Source organism: Rhagoletis zephyria, unplaced genomic scaffold (genome assembly GCF_001687245.7).
Source record: "Rhagoletis zephyria isolate East Lansing unplaced genomic scaffold, Rhagoletis_zephyria_1.1 Rzeph_scaffold_00117, whole genome shotgun sequence".
NCBI classification, from domain to species: Eukaryota; Metazoa; Arthropoda; class Insecta; order Diptera; family Tephritidae; genus Rhagoletis; species Rhagoletis zephyria.
The window spans coordinates 241,007-255,775 of NW_016157201.1; the positions used below are offsets into that span (position 1 = coordinate 241,007).

Genomic DNA, 14,769 nt, shown 5'->3' on the forward strand with positions numbered 1-14,769 from the left:
TGCCAACAAGTGCTACTTTGGGCTGAGTAGGCAATTGAGAAGTAAAGTCCTCTCTCGTCGTACAAAGATCACACTCTATAAGTCACTCATCATGCCTGTGCTGGTGTATGGCGCGGAAGCATGGACAATGAAAGCATCTGATGAGGCGGCTCTTGGAGTTTTCGAGAGAAAGATTCTGCGAAAGATTTACGGACCTTTACGCGTTGGTGATGGCGAATATCGCAGACGATTTAACGATGAGCTGTATGAGCTTTACAACGATATAGACATAGTGCAGCGAATTAAAATTCAGCGGCTCCGCTGGCTTGGCCATGTCGTTCGGATGGACAGAAACGCTCCTGCTCTGAAAATATTCAACGCGGGCCGCGATGCTGGTAACAGAGGAAGAGGAAGGCCTCCTCTGCGTTGGAAAGACCAGGTGGAGAAGGACTTGGCTTCACTTGGCATTTTCAATTGGCGTCAGTTAGCACAGAAGAGAAATGACTGGCGTGCTGTTTTGGACTCGGCCAAAATCGCTTAGGCGGTTACAGCGCCAAATAAGAAGAAGAAGAAGACAGCAATAAACCAAAGTTACACCTCCAAAACTTTATTGATACGTTGTTTGCGCAACCGGTTTATTTTGTAAGTTTCAAGTGAATTTTTTTTGTAAAGTTCGAATAATTAAGGGAAAATTTTAAATGGAAAACAAAACTATAAGTGAGAACCTATGTCCCAATTTAAAAAGTGTCTTTCTATCATTTGGTTGCAAATAAAACTGACTTATTTGCATAACCTCAAAAATTTTCTGATTTATTTCCATTTATTACTTTATCTTACATAAAGTGACAATTTTTTTTAACTTTCGGCAACGGAAATGGATAAACTAAGATGTAATGAGTCGAGTTTATTATACTTAACCCGCCGTTTTTAGCCGTTTTCAAGGAAAACGGTTTTTTCTGGGCTATCATGCTATCACAAAAGGCGGGTTGTTTGAAGTTTGGGTGATTGGATGTTCGAAAAAAGAAAATCCTTTTTCGGTTGGCAACCATGTTGAAAAAAAATTGGTGCTGCTGATATTTTGGAAAGTTCCATGAATAAAAAATAAAAAACGCATCTCTTTTGCAATTCTTTATCAAAGAAAGATGAAAATTATGGAAAACAATTTAGAAATATTTAGATCTGAAAAGATAGCGTTTCTTGCTGATGAAGTTATTTTCGAAATCAAAAAGCCAACTGTGTCGCCCATCAGCCGGATTCTAACTTTCGGCATCGCTAAAATGCTAAAATAGGAAAGCTAGCATTTTTCCGAATTTTTAGCTATCTCCAAAAATATCTCCTAAATTTTTTGGTGATAAATAATCCATTTTAATGGTGAAAAATAGTGAAAATGGAAGGATGTAATAGCAAAACAATAGCAGCCTCAATTTGGATTACATCTCATCTCCTGTAGCGTAGCTGTGGCTATGTTACAAATACACTTGCGCCGATTCGCAAAGACCATTGATGAAAAGCCTTGGCAAAAAGGCAAATTCTTGAGATAATTTACGGATTGAAATTTCGCAAATTAGTTTCAAAACATTCGTATTCTTTTCAGGAAGTTACCAGCGATTTTTGGTAAATGTGTTACAAAGCAGCATTTGTATTCTGAATATAAATAATATCGGTGGAGAATTTGGGAATACTGAAACCTCAAGTGAAAATGAAGTGTTTTATAAAGACTAACTGCTTTAGGAATCTCTCCTCAAGACATATCTGCGAGACATGTAGCAAATATTTTTCTTGTTTTGATTTAGGAATTTCGATAATGCCATAGGTAACTGCCATTTATGTACATGTGACCATACTTATTTTGTTATGTAGCTCAATATATTATGTAGGGGAAGGGGTTGAGTATGGTAAGAAAATAACTTGTGTAAAAACCAAGCTAAGAAGAAAGATGTCAAGTATCAAACGATATAAAAATGCGCAGTTAAATCAAAATTTGTAAGAATAAAATTAAGATCAATTGAAAAAAAAACAATGAATAAAAAAAATTTTTCAAAGAGAAAGCCCACAAATAGTGGATTTGATGTTTGCGCGGATTGAAGAATCTGAAGCCCGTCAAGACGAATTTAATATAAATTGCTTTATCTTAATTGTTTANTCAAAATTTGTAAGAATAAAATTAAGATCAATTGAAAAAAAAACAATGAATAAAAAAAATTTTTCAAAGAGAAAGCCCACAAATAGTGGATTTGATGTTTGCGCGGATTGAAGAATCTGAAGCCCGTCAAGACGAATTTAATATAAATTGCTTTATCTTAATTGTTTATTTTGTTATGTACATACATATGTACATCGCGAAGAAAAAATAAATATGAAATATATATTTCCTATAATAAATTTTATTTCCACATTTGAAGTACAATTGATAAATAACCGTTGAAATTGATTTGAGAGTTAACCATATTCTCAAATGGAGATCAAACTCCCCTTTTTATTGAGAAAGCTGTAATTTTCAAATCAATATCAAATCATTTTCAAACGTTTGACATTTGAGAAAGGCTTTGATTTCAAATCACTCTTAAATGTATTTCGAACCTAATTGTTTGCTGGGACAAAGCTAAGATTATAACCAGGTTGCCCTTTTGGTAAATAGTTACCAAAATTAGTAGAAAAAATTTGGGTTGGTAAAAACGGTAAGTTTTTTCTCATTTTGGTAGATTTTTGTTGAACTTTTCGTTCCCGCTTTATTTTTCGTAGTTATCTTTACATTATAAATTTCTTTGCACACTTTTTATATACTTACATACGTATAAATGTATATCGATATAAGGCGAACATATCGTGCTCCATTCAAAACTCATTTTACTTACTGGAATCCCGAGGAGCTTTTGGTTGCCTAAATATTTTAAATGATTATTTAAATAAAAAGAAAAATTTACTTTAAATTAAATGAACGTCATTTTCGTCATCAATGGAAATTGTTAAGTAAAAAAAAACACACAAGACTGGCGGCAAAAAAATTATACTCAAATATTATTTGCAAAACCCCATACCTTAAATTGTTCTAAAAATTCAGAGTAAAAAATTCGAAACTTAGCCGAAAATTTATTGAATTTTTCTAAATGTTGTATATAGCTTGACTTCTTGATTTTTATGGATTTAGTTAAAGCAACAAAACATTTTTACTTGAAAAACATTGTGATTATTAAAAAAAATCACCAAGTGCTTTTTTGAATCACTGTGTTTGTCCTTGTTGCCTTCAGTTTCATCACTTTCGCTCTTGGTTGAAGGAAATTGAGAATATGCCATTAATACAAATACAAATACCGTATAATTAGTTGAATAAAAAGTTTCTTAAAAACAATTTTAATTCTTATTGAAATAACTAAAAAATAAAGAAATTATAGTTTTAATTTAAATAACTAAAAAATATAACAAAACTATTTTTTTTATTAAAATAACTATAAAAAAGTTATTGGTAGATATTTTCAAGATTTGGTAGATTTTTTTCGAGTGGATGGTAAGTATTTCTTTTCGTCAGTGGCAACCCTGATTCTAACAATAATTTACTATTGTTAACTGAAAAATAAAAGCAATATTTAAAATGAAAAACTACACTTAATTTTCTAATATATTCTTCCAAAGAATCTTCCATCGTCGAAAAGCCCTCAAGCTGCAATTCTCGGTCCCGCAAAAATTATAGATTTTTAAAGTACCACAACGTGAGCACATATATTTATGTACATCTTCAGAGCCTGCTCCAGATTTCTCACTTTTCCGAATATTTTGCAACTCCCGCCTATAGCAGGCTCGTATGCTCTGATTTTTTTACAGTTTCTATCGTGGCGTGGCAGTTTTGTCTACTTCCCTCTATTTTTCACTTTTACTTTGCCAAATCGCGAATTGGCCCTTCAAAAATTAAAAAATCTTTTAAAAATCGCTTACTTGCAATATCCCGCGATGTGCTCACTTCATTGGTTCAAATACCCTGATATGACGAAATGGGTTAAAAGTAAACTGATATGACGGCATGGGTTAATGTTCGCGAACTGCGCCACTAACGGTCGAACAAATCAGAAAAGTTTGAAAATTTTCAAATCCGTCTGATTTGTTTGCGCACCACGCAAATAAGACGGATTTGTTCGCTGCTAGTGCCTAGCATAAGTCCGCTGCAAATAAGTGTGACCCGCTAGTTTTGCCCGAAGATGTCTACCACCCTGCTATTGAGCTATCTTACGAAATTATAAACGATGGTCGAAATTGCGGTATCCAAACATACGAACCAAATATTCGCTTTGATTTTTCGAAAGCCAACTTTAAAAAACGATTATGTCTAAATTGTCGTGGCCTGTATACAAAGAAAACGTTGAGCAAAGCGTTGCACATTTTAATTTTACTGTACGTAAACTATTTGAAGAGTATGTGCACAGTTATGGTTCAATAAAGAACTGAGAAATTTGAACGCCAGAAAGCCACGTTATTGTAGATTACACAAAAAATCCGGTTTACACTCATACTATGTAAAATACTCACTTTTGCATCATAAGTTTTTTGATTTAAACAAAAAGTGTTATAAAGCTTACTTACCCTGTAATTTGCCATTCATAGTGAGGCGAACAATACTTAACTAGGCAAAGCTGAATATGATTAGGGTGGCCATGTGCTGATTTTTTTTTATTGTACTGATTTTTAGGAACCCGAAATCAGTACGCAAAATATACTGATTTTTTGAGTTTGTACTGATTTTTACATTTTGCAAATTGGTATAAATGACATTTACTTGAGGTTAACACGTTCAAAATAATGGTTTTTGACAACTCGTAGCAGTGAGCAGATTGAAAGCAATGAACGTGTAAATGCGGCGCTAATTAAATTGAAACCATTATTCAAAATATGTCAGATTCAATTTGTATTGTTTCCTAGCATTTCGCAAAATAAAAACTGTTCGAATTCAACCCAACATAATATCCCTGTTCCAGGTACCTACTTCACGATTTGCAGATTTAACAGGATTTACACCTTATGGAAGGTGACTGCTTTCGTGCTTCTTGCAATGTAAGTTCTAAAAATTTGAAAAAGGTCCAAACTGCCGACTCTTGGATATAATATATGTAGCTTTACTTTGATTTTTGATGTTCGACCACCTGTAATTTTGCTTGCACAACATATTTAACACTATATAATTTCATTCGTACTCGAAAATTTGTTTAGCGAAAATTCGGTATTTTACCTTTCAGTCAACATTTTAATGTGAATGTTGTATTTAACAAGCACACTAACTAAATATGTTTTAAATATTTTGCTTAAAATATGCGAACAAATTCTGACTCCAGCTCATTTTCTCCAGGAACTGATTGTGCTACAAAACTGAGTACTGCAAAATTTTGTAAAAATTCGGATCAAAAAGTTGATATTTTGATAAAAATTTGTTAAAGTTTTTTAAATTTTTATAAATTTTCTAGAAAATTTGAGGCTTCAATTTATATGGGTTTTGTTATAAAATTAACTATATTTTTATAAAAAATTTAAATCTAAAAATATAAAATAATAATAATAATAATAATAATAATAATAATAATAATAATAATAATATAATAAAAAAATATAAAAACTTACAGTAAGGAAAGAAAAATATTCAAAACTTGTCAGCTTTACTACTATTTTTGTGAACACAACTGTACATGCATACGTAATACTTTTGATTTGTTTTAAACTAATGAATTCTTATATTGATAATACTATATGTATTTAAACGTCTATTAGTTATTTTTTGTTAAATTAATGCGCTGTTATTTGGTTGTTATATTGTTAATAAACGAAAAAGGCGCTTAAAAATTAACCGATTTTATGGCTTTGTACTGATTTTTGATCCCAACTGTACTGATTATGTCACTAAAATATCTGGCTATCCTCAAAGTTTAAGCATGGTCGTAGCCAGGTATGTGCAGGAAGAGTCTGGATTTTTTTGTGGAATTTAGCAATTTATTTTTAAAATGCATTGTTGCTTTAAAAATAATAGCTAACATATCTTTGTTTGTTTATACCTAATTAATGAAAACGATCACAAATATGTGACTAGACATATACATATTTACCTTTTGCTAATTTGTAACAATAAATTGCGCAAAAAATAAAAAAAAAATACTCTTTTTTTGTTTGTACTGCTTTTTTTTCTATCGAAAATGGAAATGTACTCCTTTCTCCGTTTCAGAATCTGGCAACCCTAGGGGTAAGAAACTTTTCTTATTTATCTATCTATATCTTCTCTATCTTCTATCTATACATAGTATAAAGGAAAGTCGAGATTCTTTGTACGCGAAAATCTCGAAAACTACTCAACGGATTTTGTCGCGGTTTTCTCTAATATACTCTGTATCGATAGGAGAGTGACGTTTTTATTTAGAATTTTAATAGGGTTGCCACCTGTCTAAAAAACTATAAGATCCACACCGTTCGTTGGATTACAAAAGATGAGGCGTCAAATGAAAGGGATTGGCCTCCAGAAAAGCACTAATGTTTTATTTTTTTGAATAGGGTTGCCATCCATTAATAAAATTACTCTATTCAATCATAAAAAGTCACTGTGAAATGAAAAGACTTAGCCTCTATATGTACAATAATGTATTATTTTTCTGCATAGGGTTGCCATCTATTAAAAAACTCCGCTCCACTTGGCCATGTCGTTCGAGACACCGACGCTCCAGCTGTGAAAGTATTCAACTCGGAACCCGCTCTTGGTAGCAGAGGAAGAGGGAGGCCCCACTGCGATGGAAAAACCAAGTTGAGAAGGACTTGGCTTCACTTGGCATTTCCAATTGGCATCAGGTCGCACAGAAAAGAAACGACTGGCGTGCTTTGTTGAACTCGGCCAAAATCGCTTATGCGGTTACAGCGCCAATTAAGAAGAAGAAGAATCTCTTACGTGCGACCGCTACCGGGACCTTGGTTCAAGCCCGGTTCAACCCAACATCAAAAAATAAAAAACAAAAAACAGCTTCTCGTAAAAATACAATCGCCGTTCGGAATCGGCGTAAAACTGTAAGTCCCTCCCCTTTGTGTGACAACATCAAGGCGAATGCCACAAATCAGAGAAGCTCGGCCAAACACTGACATATGTATAAGTAAGCGCCAATCTATTATTATTATTAATGTCGAGAATTACAACACAGATTTGGACGATATTTTGCTTAATATAATCTGTATCGATAAAAGTATTATCTTTAGTACAAAGAATTTCTATAGAGTTGCCACCTCTCTACAACATTATAAGATCTCTTCGTTGAATCACAAAAAGTGAGATACGAAATGAAAAGGCTTGGTCTCTAGATGTTCAATAATTTATAACTTTTTCAATAGGGTTGCCAGCTTGCTAAAAATAATAATATTTTCACCATTCATTGGATTAAAAAATGAGGTACCAAGTGAAAGGATATGTTTTCCGAATGTGCAATAAGCTTTTTTTAGTGGGGTTGGCACCTATTTAAAAATTACATATAACACGTGAAAGATATTTTTTGCTAATGACATCTGCACAGTTATTAAAATTAAAAAATAGGGTCTTCGGATGTGCAATGAGGTTTTATTTTTTGGAAAAGGGTTGTCGGCTATACGAAATATTATAAGATGTGGACTGTTCGTTGGACTAAAAAGTGAGTAGTCAAATGAAAGGACTGGACCTCCAGATGTGCAGTAAGGTTTTATTTTTTTTTTAATAAAAGTTAAAGAAAAATGTATATAGGGGGATTTTATTAGAGCAACGGAAGCGAAATCAACCATTTTTTGGAATTTTTGCCTGTATGTTTGTATGCGCAACACTCAAAAACTAATGCAGTTTTCCCCGATGCATTACTAGAGGTCTAACTTAAAATATAGAAAAAAAAAATTAGAGTGGCCACCTGTTTGAAAATTTCAGTTTAAGTAAATTGACAAGATAAAGTAAATATTGCAGTATAGTTGGTAAAACGATGAGGTTTAAGAAGGCTTACAGACGAAAATATTTTTTTGGATGGTTACCACCGTTTGAAAATTTTACTTTAATTAATAAGAATATTAAATATTGAAATATCAGTATCCAGGGTTGGGCACGCTGCACTAAACTTTCAATGCACTGAGCATTTCATTACCACTATTCGGGTAGTGGAATGCATTACCACTAAGTGCATAGTGGTAGTGAAAACAATTTTTCACTATCACTAACCATATAGTGGTAGTGAAATTTGAAATGCACTACCACTGAAGCCCTAGTAGTAGTAGTGAAATTTTGAAATGCCTGTCAAAAATATATGAAAATTTAATTCAGTTAAATTGATAAGATTAGTTAAATATTACACTATGGGTATCAAACCCATACGAAATTTTTTTCGAAAATTTTGATTTAGAAATATCTTCACCTAGTAAATAGCCCGCGTGCTTCACAGCGCTTTCAAAGTGATTTAGTTTTATTACTCCCTCTCACAACACCTAAAACTATAAGTTAATACTGTAGAAATTTCTGCTTTTTATGGTTTTTATGGAAGATTTGTAAGTATGCGGTATTTGAATATTTTTTGCGACAAATTTTGAATTAAAACACCTTTGAAGATTCGCGCGGTATGTAGACTCGCGTTATATGATTATAAATTAAATTTCCAGGACAAAGTCTATACTTTACCTACTTTCTAAATACTTTCGAAAATATATTAACTAAGCCCACATTCATAAAAAATAAAGAATACTTCCTAAATCGAAAATTTGTTTGAAAATCTCACTTCATAAAGCTCTTTAAATCTATTTTATTTTTAACTAGCCGGCCTCGTATGCGCGAGGCTCCGCCACGCGCTGAATGTGTGGATGTTAAATAAGATGACAACTAAACAGGTTGCAACCCTACTAAAAAAATAATATATAATTGCGCATCTGGAGGCCAAGCCCTTTCATTTGACACCTCCTTTCTTGTAACCTAACGGAGACCCCAATTTTTTTAATTTTTCGCACAGGTTGCAATCCTCTTCGAAATATAAAACTTTACTGCAAATCGGAAGGTCACGCCTTTTCGTTTGACACATAATTTTTTTTAATTTAATCAAATGTGCAAATCTAATGTAATTAACAAAAAATGCCTTCGCGTATTATTATACATATACAATTTTTAAATGGGTGGCAACCCCACTCAAACAAAAGATGAAAACTTATTGCAAACAGCGTTGCCGTTTTGGTCCAATTGGACCAAAATTGGTAGCTTCATTCTCCGTTGGTAGCTTGGTTGGTTTGATGAAGCTTTTGGTAGGCAAAATTGTTTTGAAAATACAATCAAACTGAACATTAAAATTTGTTTGCTTAATTTAAGTTTACCCGTTCAAAACACTGCTTTCACTTTGCTTACACGTATAAGATTTCTTTATTTTTTCTTTATTTTATTAAACAGACAATTTTCTGCAAACAAAAACTCACTTTCCAAAGCTATAACCGATTAGCTGTTGAAATTAACGAGAAATTACCTCTTGTCTTGAAAGAAAAATTGGTGATAGGCAATTTGCAAGGTGTGAGTGTATTGGTAATAAAAAAGGGTGAGTATATGCAAATTGAATCAAATTTGGATTTTTTTTTATTGAAATGCATAAAATGTCTGCTTTTGTTTATTCACACACAAAAAAAAAATTTTTTGATATGAATTGAATCAATCTCAAAGATATTTACTTATTTTACAAAAGTTTTTTATAAAATAACTTAATTATTTTTTTTAAAGGCCCGAATTTCTTTTGTTTAATCTGAAAGATTGGTGTGAATAATTAACCAATACTGTAAACAATATTACGTGCAGTTTTAATTTTTACTGCTAATTTGTGTAGCTAAAAACCTCGCAAACTCGAGAAATCTCGTTTTAATAATGAACAAATTTTGGTAGTTCGGAAACTGATTTGGTATGCGTTTTGGTACCTAAAAATATTTTCAAGTGACAATACTGATTGCAAATGCAGAGACCATATCATTTCACTTGGTACCTCAGTTTTTAGTCCAACAAACGGTGAAGATCTTATAATTTTTAAAAAGGGGCAACCCTACTCAAAAAGTAATACATTATTGAACATATCGTCGCTCGAATAAAGAAACAGTGTAAATGCCACATACACTATTATTCGATAATTGCACCATTGGATAGACAATCCTTTAATCTATTAGAAAAATCTTTAGTTTTCTTAAATATCTCTTTGGCTCACTAATTTATTCCCGAAAACTGAAATTGTATCCGTATGGTTTGTAATGGTTTATAGAAACTTCAATTCGTTTTTCACAAAACTATACTTTTCATGTTACACTATTTCATTATTCCAGCGACGATATAAAAGCCGAGCCCGTTTATTATTACATTTTAAAAATCTCGTATAAATCCGTTCAGTAGTTTTTGAGATTAGGTGGTCAAAATATCTCGACTTTCCTTTATACTATATAAAGAAGATAGTAATTTTTAACACTTGAGGAATGAAAATAGTAAAAGGCAAACAATAACGGTTACTTTCCAAGCAATAAATATAACTATTTTTGAAGTAAAAAATAAAACAAAAAAAATAATAATTAAACCTGATTTTTAAATAAAACTTAAAAACTAAGAATTAGTGCCGCTGAAGGTAGGTTGAGTAACAAAGGAGTATGCATAGTATGAAATTCTGCATGCAGAATTTCTCTTTCAGCAGGATTTTTTGAGTTGTACTTAAAATAATATTCATTACTTGCGGTTTTGATATAAATTACTGACATACATATATGTATAAATAAGTCCATAAAAAACTTAGCGGTTAGGTGGCGCGAGAGTCGATATAATTTGAAAAAATCGGTATCTATGGTCCGATTTTGTTTATATTCAGGATATATATTACCTAATTGAATTCAAAATTTATTGAAAAATTTGTTTATTTGTTGGGGTTAAATGTAGCACGTTAGGGGAAAAATTTTAAATAAGGAGTTCAACATAAAATAATGTAAGAAAAAATTTTAAAACAGGGTTTCTAAAAGCTAAATGGTAAGGATAATTACTGAAATGAACATATTTAGAAACATGCCTCCAACGAAAATTAAACACTTACCATTTAGATTTTACTTAGTACGCTTAACAAAAGCGCATGACTGATTTTATTTTGTTTATTTTCGTTGGTTTAAAAACATTTTACATTATTTATTTACAGCAGGGTTAATACATCTCCTCACCCAAAACTGGTGGTAGGTACTTAAAAGGGAATCGGACCAAATTGAATTAGAATTACATGGCATTACATTTGTTTTAACGTTAGCGCACATACTCAGTATTAGAACATATTTGGACATACAATTGTTATTTTGTCATTTTCATTGTTTCAGTTTCGTAAAATTTTGCGTTTGAACTCCAATTAGATTAATAAAAATCGTTTAACATAATAGGATTTTTCAATTGGACGAATTTTTCAATTAAACGAACATCGGGTAAATAAAGAAAAACTCGTGCATTTTTTATGCCCAGTTAAGTGGGTGATACTCTAAGGGCCAAACTCACAGTGCGTACTGAAAATCTGTAGTTAACTGCCAAATTGCACTGTGAATTTGGCCCTAATTGTATGAACGTACATACACAATTACATACCTTCGAAACTACATACATACCCTGCAAAAAATTGTGCGACTAATCTCTAAAGCGAGTATTCCGAGATTACTCTCAATCGGGTACAATTGGGCATTAATTAGTCCCAACTAGTCTCATACGGGTACTAATGGAGGTCAATTAGTCTCGACTCATCCCTTATTGGTATAATTGGAGATCAATTAGTCCCCAACTCATCTCTAACGGATACTTTTAACGATTTAATGATATGTACGCACTTAGTCAATGAAATTTCAAGTGCGGCGTTGGCACACAGAGAGAGTATTCGCCTAACAAAACTGAGCACCCCGGTTTTTTACAAGTGACTAATCGCTTTTCATACCCGTTCGGGTATAAAGGTGAACAATTAGTCTCTTCATAGGACATGCTCGAACAAAAGCGATCAGTTCATTCCATATAAAGAGATCAAAAGTGATATTAGTCGCATGCTCCTTTGCGATTGCTCCCAGATTCATCCCGGATTAGTCCCATTTTTTGCAGGTACAAACATATTAACACACATACATACATATGTCCATATGCATGCATGTAAAAATATGCGTAAGTAAATTGTTTCAATAAACCGTTTCTTTGCCTTTAACCTCTTCGTCATAAATTTTACCCAAATCACAAGAAATGTTTGCTCGGATCAGACTTTAGTGATTAAAGCGTACAAATTTGCCAGCCAATAATATTTACAAGCGCACCATTTTCTTTATAATTCATGCGAGAGTAGCGCAATCAATTCCTTCGAGTTATTTTTGCACTACTTGTTTATAGTTCTTTGAGGTATAATTCTTAACGCACGCAACTTTAACTCTTAACCAGCCTGAGTAAGAAATAATACTTAAATCAAACTTCAAAATACATAACGACATACATACCTATTATTAGGTGACAACGAACATCTGACGAATTGCGATCCGTTGTCATGGCTATTGTTGCGTAGCTACATATATAACTCAGATTTGCGTATCACACATTAAAGCTAATTTCTTTCTTTTTGTCATCCTCGCTGATTGCCTTAATATGCATGTACGCTTACATAAGTATATAAGCATTCTTGTATATTTGTATACTCAACAAAATCAATTGAAAAAATATGATCAGGAAAGGAACTCAATTATCCGAGATGACATTTTAGTTGTGGCTACATTTATCAGCGTTATGATGAGTTTAATATTCGCCCGAAATCGTTCACTTTTCGTCTATGTGAATTCACTACGGGCGGCTGAAAAAATTTCGGGTGAATTTGTTTTCTGGCGAAACTCAGGATATGTAAGGCTGAATAGGTATTTGGCGCTTACTTACGATAAGTGTTTCGCAGAGCTTTCTTCAGTCTTGAACTTATTCCACAAATTGAGGGACCAACAATATCATACCGCCTTCGAAAGACAAATGCTTTTATAAAAAGTTTCTCATGGTAGAAACACAGTCGGGACAATTTTTAATTGAACTGGTTTCTGGTCTGGGTCCTTCCCGGGGATAGAACGCTCCTCAAACCATTCGGCAAATCGTCCTACGGCAATTTTCGAGATCAGTGCAAAGTCCTGCAATACTGGAAACGGTGACCTAGTTGCAGATATGTAGGGCAGACATACTTATGTACTTACATAAAATAGGTGTGTATAGTAACAAATAGCAAAATTTTACTGGAAAATTGTATAACAACCAGTGTTGCCAAACATGGGGGTTTCCTACCAAAACTGGTAGGTTTTTTTCCATTTGGTAGGTTGGTAGGCTAGATTGGATTTTGGTAGGTTCCGCGACAATAATAGGTATTTGCTAAAAATATAAGATATGTATCTCCAAACATTTTAGCAACCTGGTTTACACAAATATTTCATCGGTGCCTTCGTATAGCGGGGACCGTAAAGATGTAAATATACTTAGTAAGTACAACGTGTACCCTTATTATTGACAATATATGTGCATACAATATGAAGTCCACTATTATCCACCTGACAGAGACTGCATGCTAAGACTTGGGGAATATCACCAAAACTAACCTACTAAATGCGTTAGTAAGACCCGTTATTGGGTGCCCCAGTTGCACAGACTGGCCCGCGTGGACATCACAGGAGCTATGGGCACCTGTCCAAAGGATGCCCTTGGTTTCATTAAAGGCGTTCATCATTTGTCTATTTTGTTTGAAAAGGAGGCCGGTTGGAATGCCCTACGACTCCCCAATATGATCAGCAAGACAATTGGAACCGTCGGGGTCATTTGGAGGTTCTAGGACCATTCCCCGATAATCCCGAGCTATTCTTTTACATACTCTACAAGGTCAGAATTGATAAAAGGGAACGCTGTGGAGTGATAATAACTATGATTGACGAAGGGTCCCAAGTTTGGTATGCCGACGGATCAAAGATGGACGACAAGAGTACTGTGGCAGGCGTATTTGGGCCAAGATTCCAGAAAACTATGTATATTCTAGGCGGAAGTCTTCGCAATCGAAGTCTGTTTAGAGGGCCCCATTTGTCCAAAATAAATATTATGTTGGATAGTCAGGCAGGTGAAGGGCCTTAGCCGTTTTAAAAACGGCGTCGGGCTTGTGGATAGCTGTAGAACTCTTTTGAACCACTTGGAAGCCCACAATAGCGTAACGCTGTGGTGGGTTCCGGGACATGAAAGGTTCGAAGGCAACGAAAGCGTTGACTGTCTCGCAAAGCGTGGAGCCCAAATGGTCCTAGCCTTTTGTAAGCTGGAGGAGACTCCAGAGCATATTCTATGTGACTGCCCAAGTATCATAAATAGCAGACTGATACACCTTGGGGAACGACTGCCTTCTTCATTTAAAATTTGAAACTTGGCGCCCTTCAAAGAGCATAACTTCTTAAATAGCCTAGGGTTGGAGTGATTACAATTAGGGTTAAGCTCAATAGATCTTCTGCGATCTAGCGCGAGTACCCCCGACGCAATAATAATAAGAATAGTAATAATAAAAACGTCAAGAACGCCTTCAACTCGACAAGATGGGACGACATTCTGGAGGCTTTGGAACGGTCATTCAAGGTTCCAATATACTTGCTAAATATGATCCGGGTGTACCTCAGAGACCGTTGGCATTTGTACGACACAACCCAAGGTCCGAGAAAGAGACGTATAACCGGCGGATCGGCACAGGGGTCTGTACTTGGCCGGGACCTCTGGAACGCCACGTATTCCGGAAATGTCAGAGAGCGTCTTCCTTGTCGCCTTCGCGGACGACGTGG

General features: G+C 34.0%; 1 protein-coding gene across 8 annotated transcripts in view; it reads right to left on the bottom strand.

Moving 5' to 3' along the window:
• The window catches only part of myo (growth/differentiation factor myoglianin), a 152,483-nt gene extending 139,365 nt beyond the window's left edge, over positions 1-13,118 (bottom strand). Inside the window, exons 1-2 of one of the 8 annotated variants that reach the window (XM_017634868.1) lie at positions 12,863-13,118; positions 12,436-12,782 (exon numbers count right to left, since the gene is read on the bottom strand). Coding sequence is in view for 5 of the 8 variants with exons in the window: in XM_017634885.1 (XP_017490374.1) it covers positions 4,552-4,566 (15 nt within the window). In the remaining 3 variants the exon portion in view is untranslated. Of the gene's footprint in view, positions 1-4,551; positions 4,655-11,024; positions 11,165-12,173; positions 12,398-12,435; positions 12,783-12,862 lie in introns of those variants that run through there. The other 7 variants (XM_017634847.1, XM_017634832.1, XM_017634885.1 and 4 more) reach the window with 7 other exon arrangements.
• Between the last annotated feature and the right edge of the window lie 1,651 nt (positions 13,119-14,769).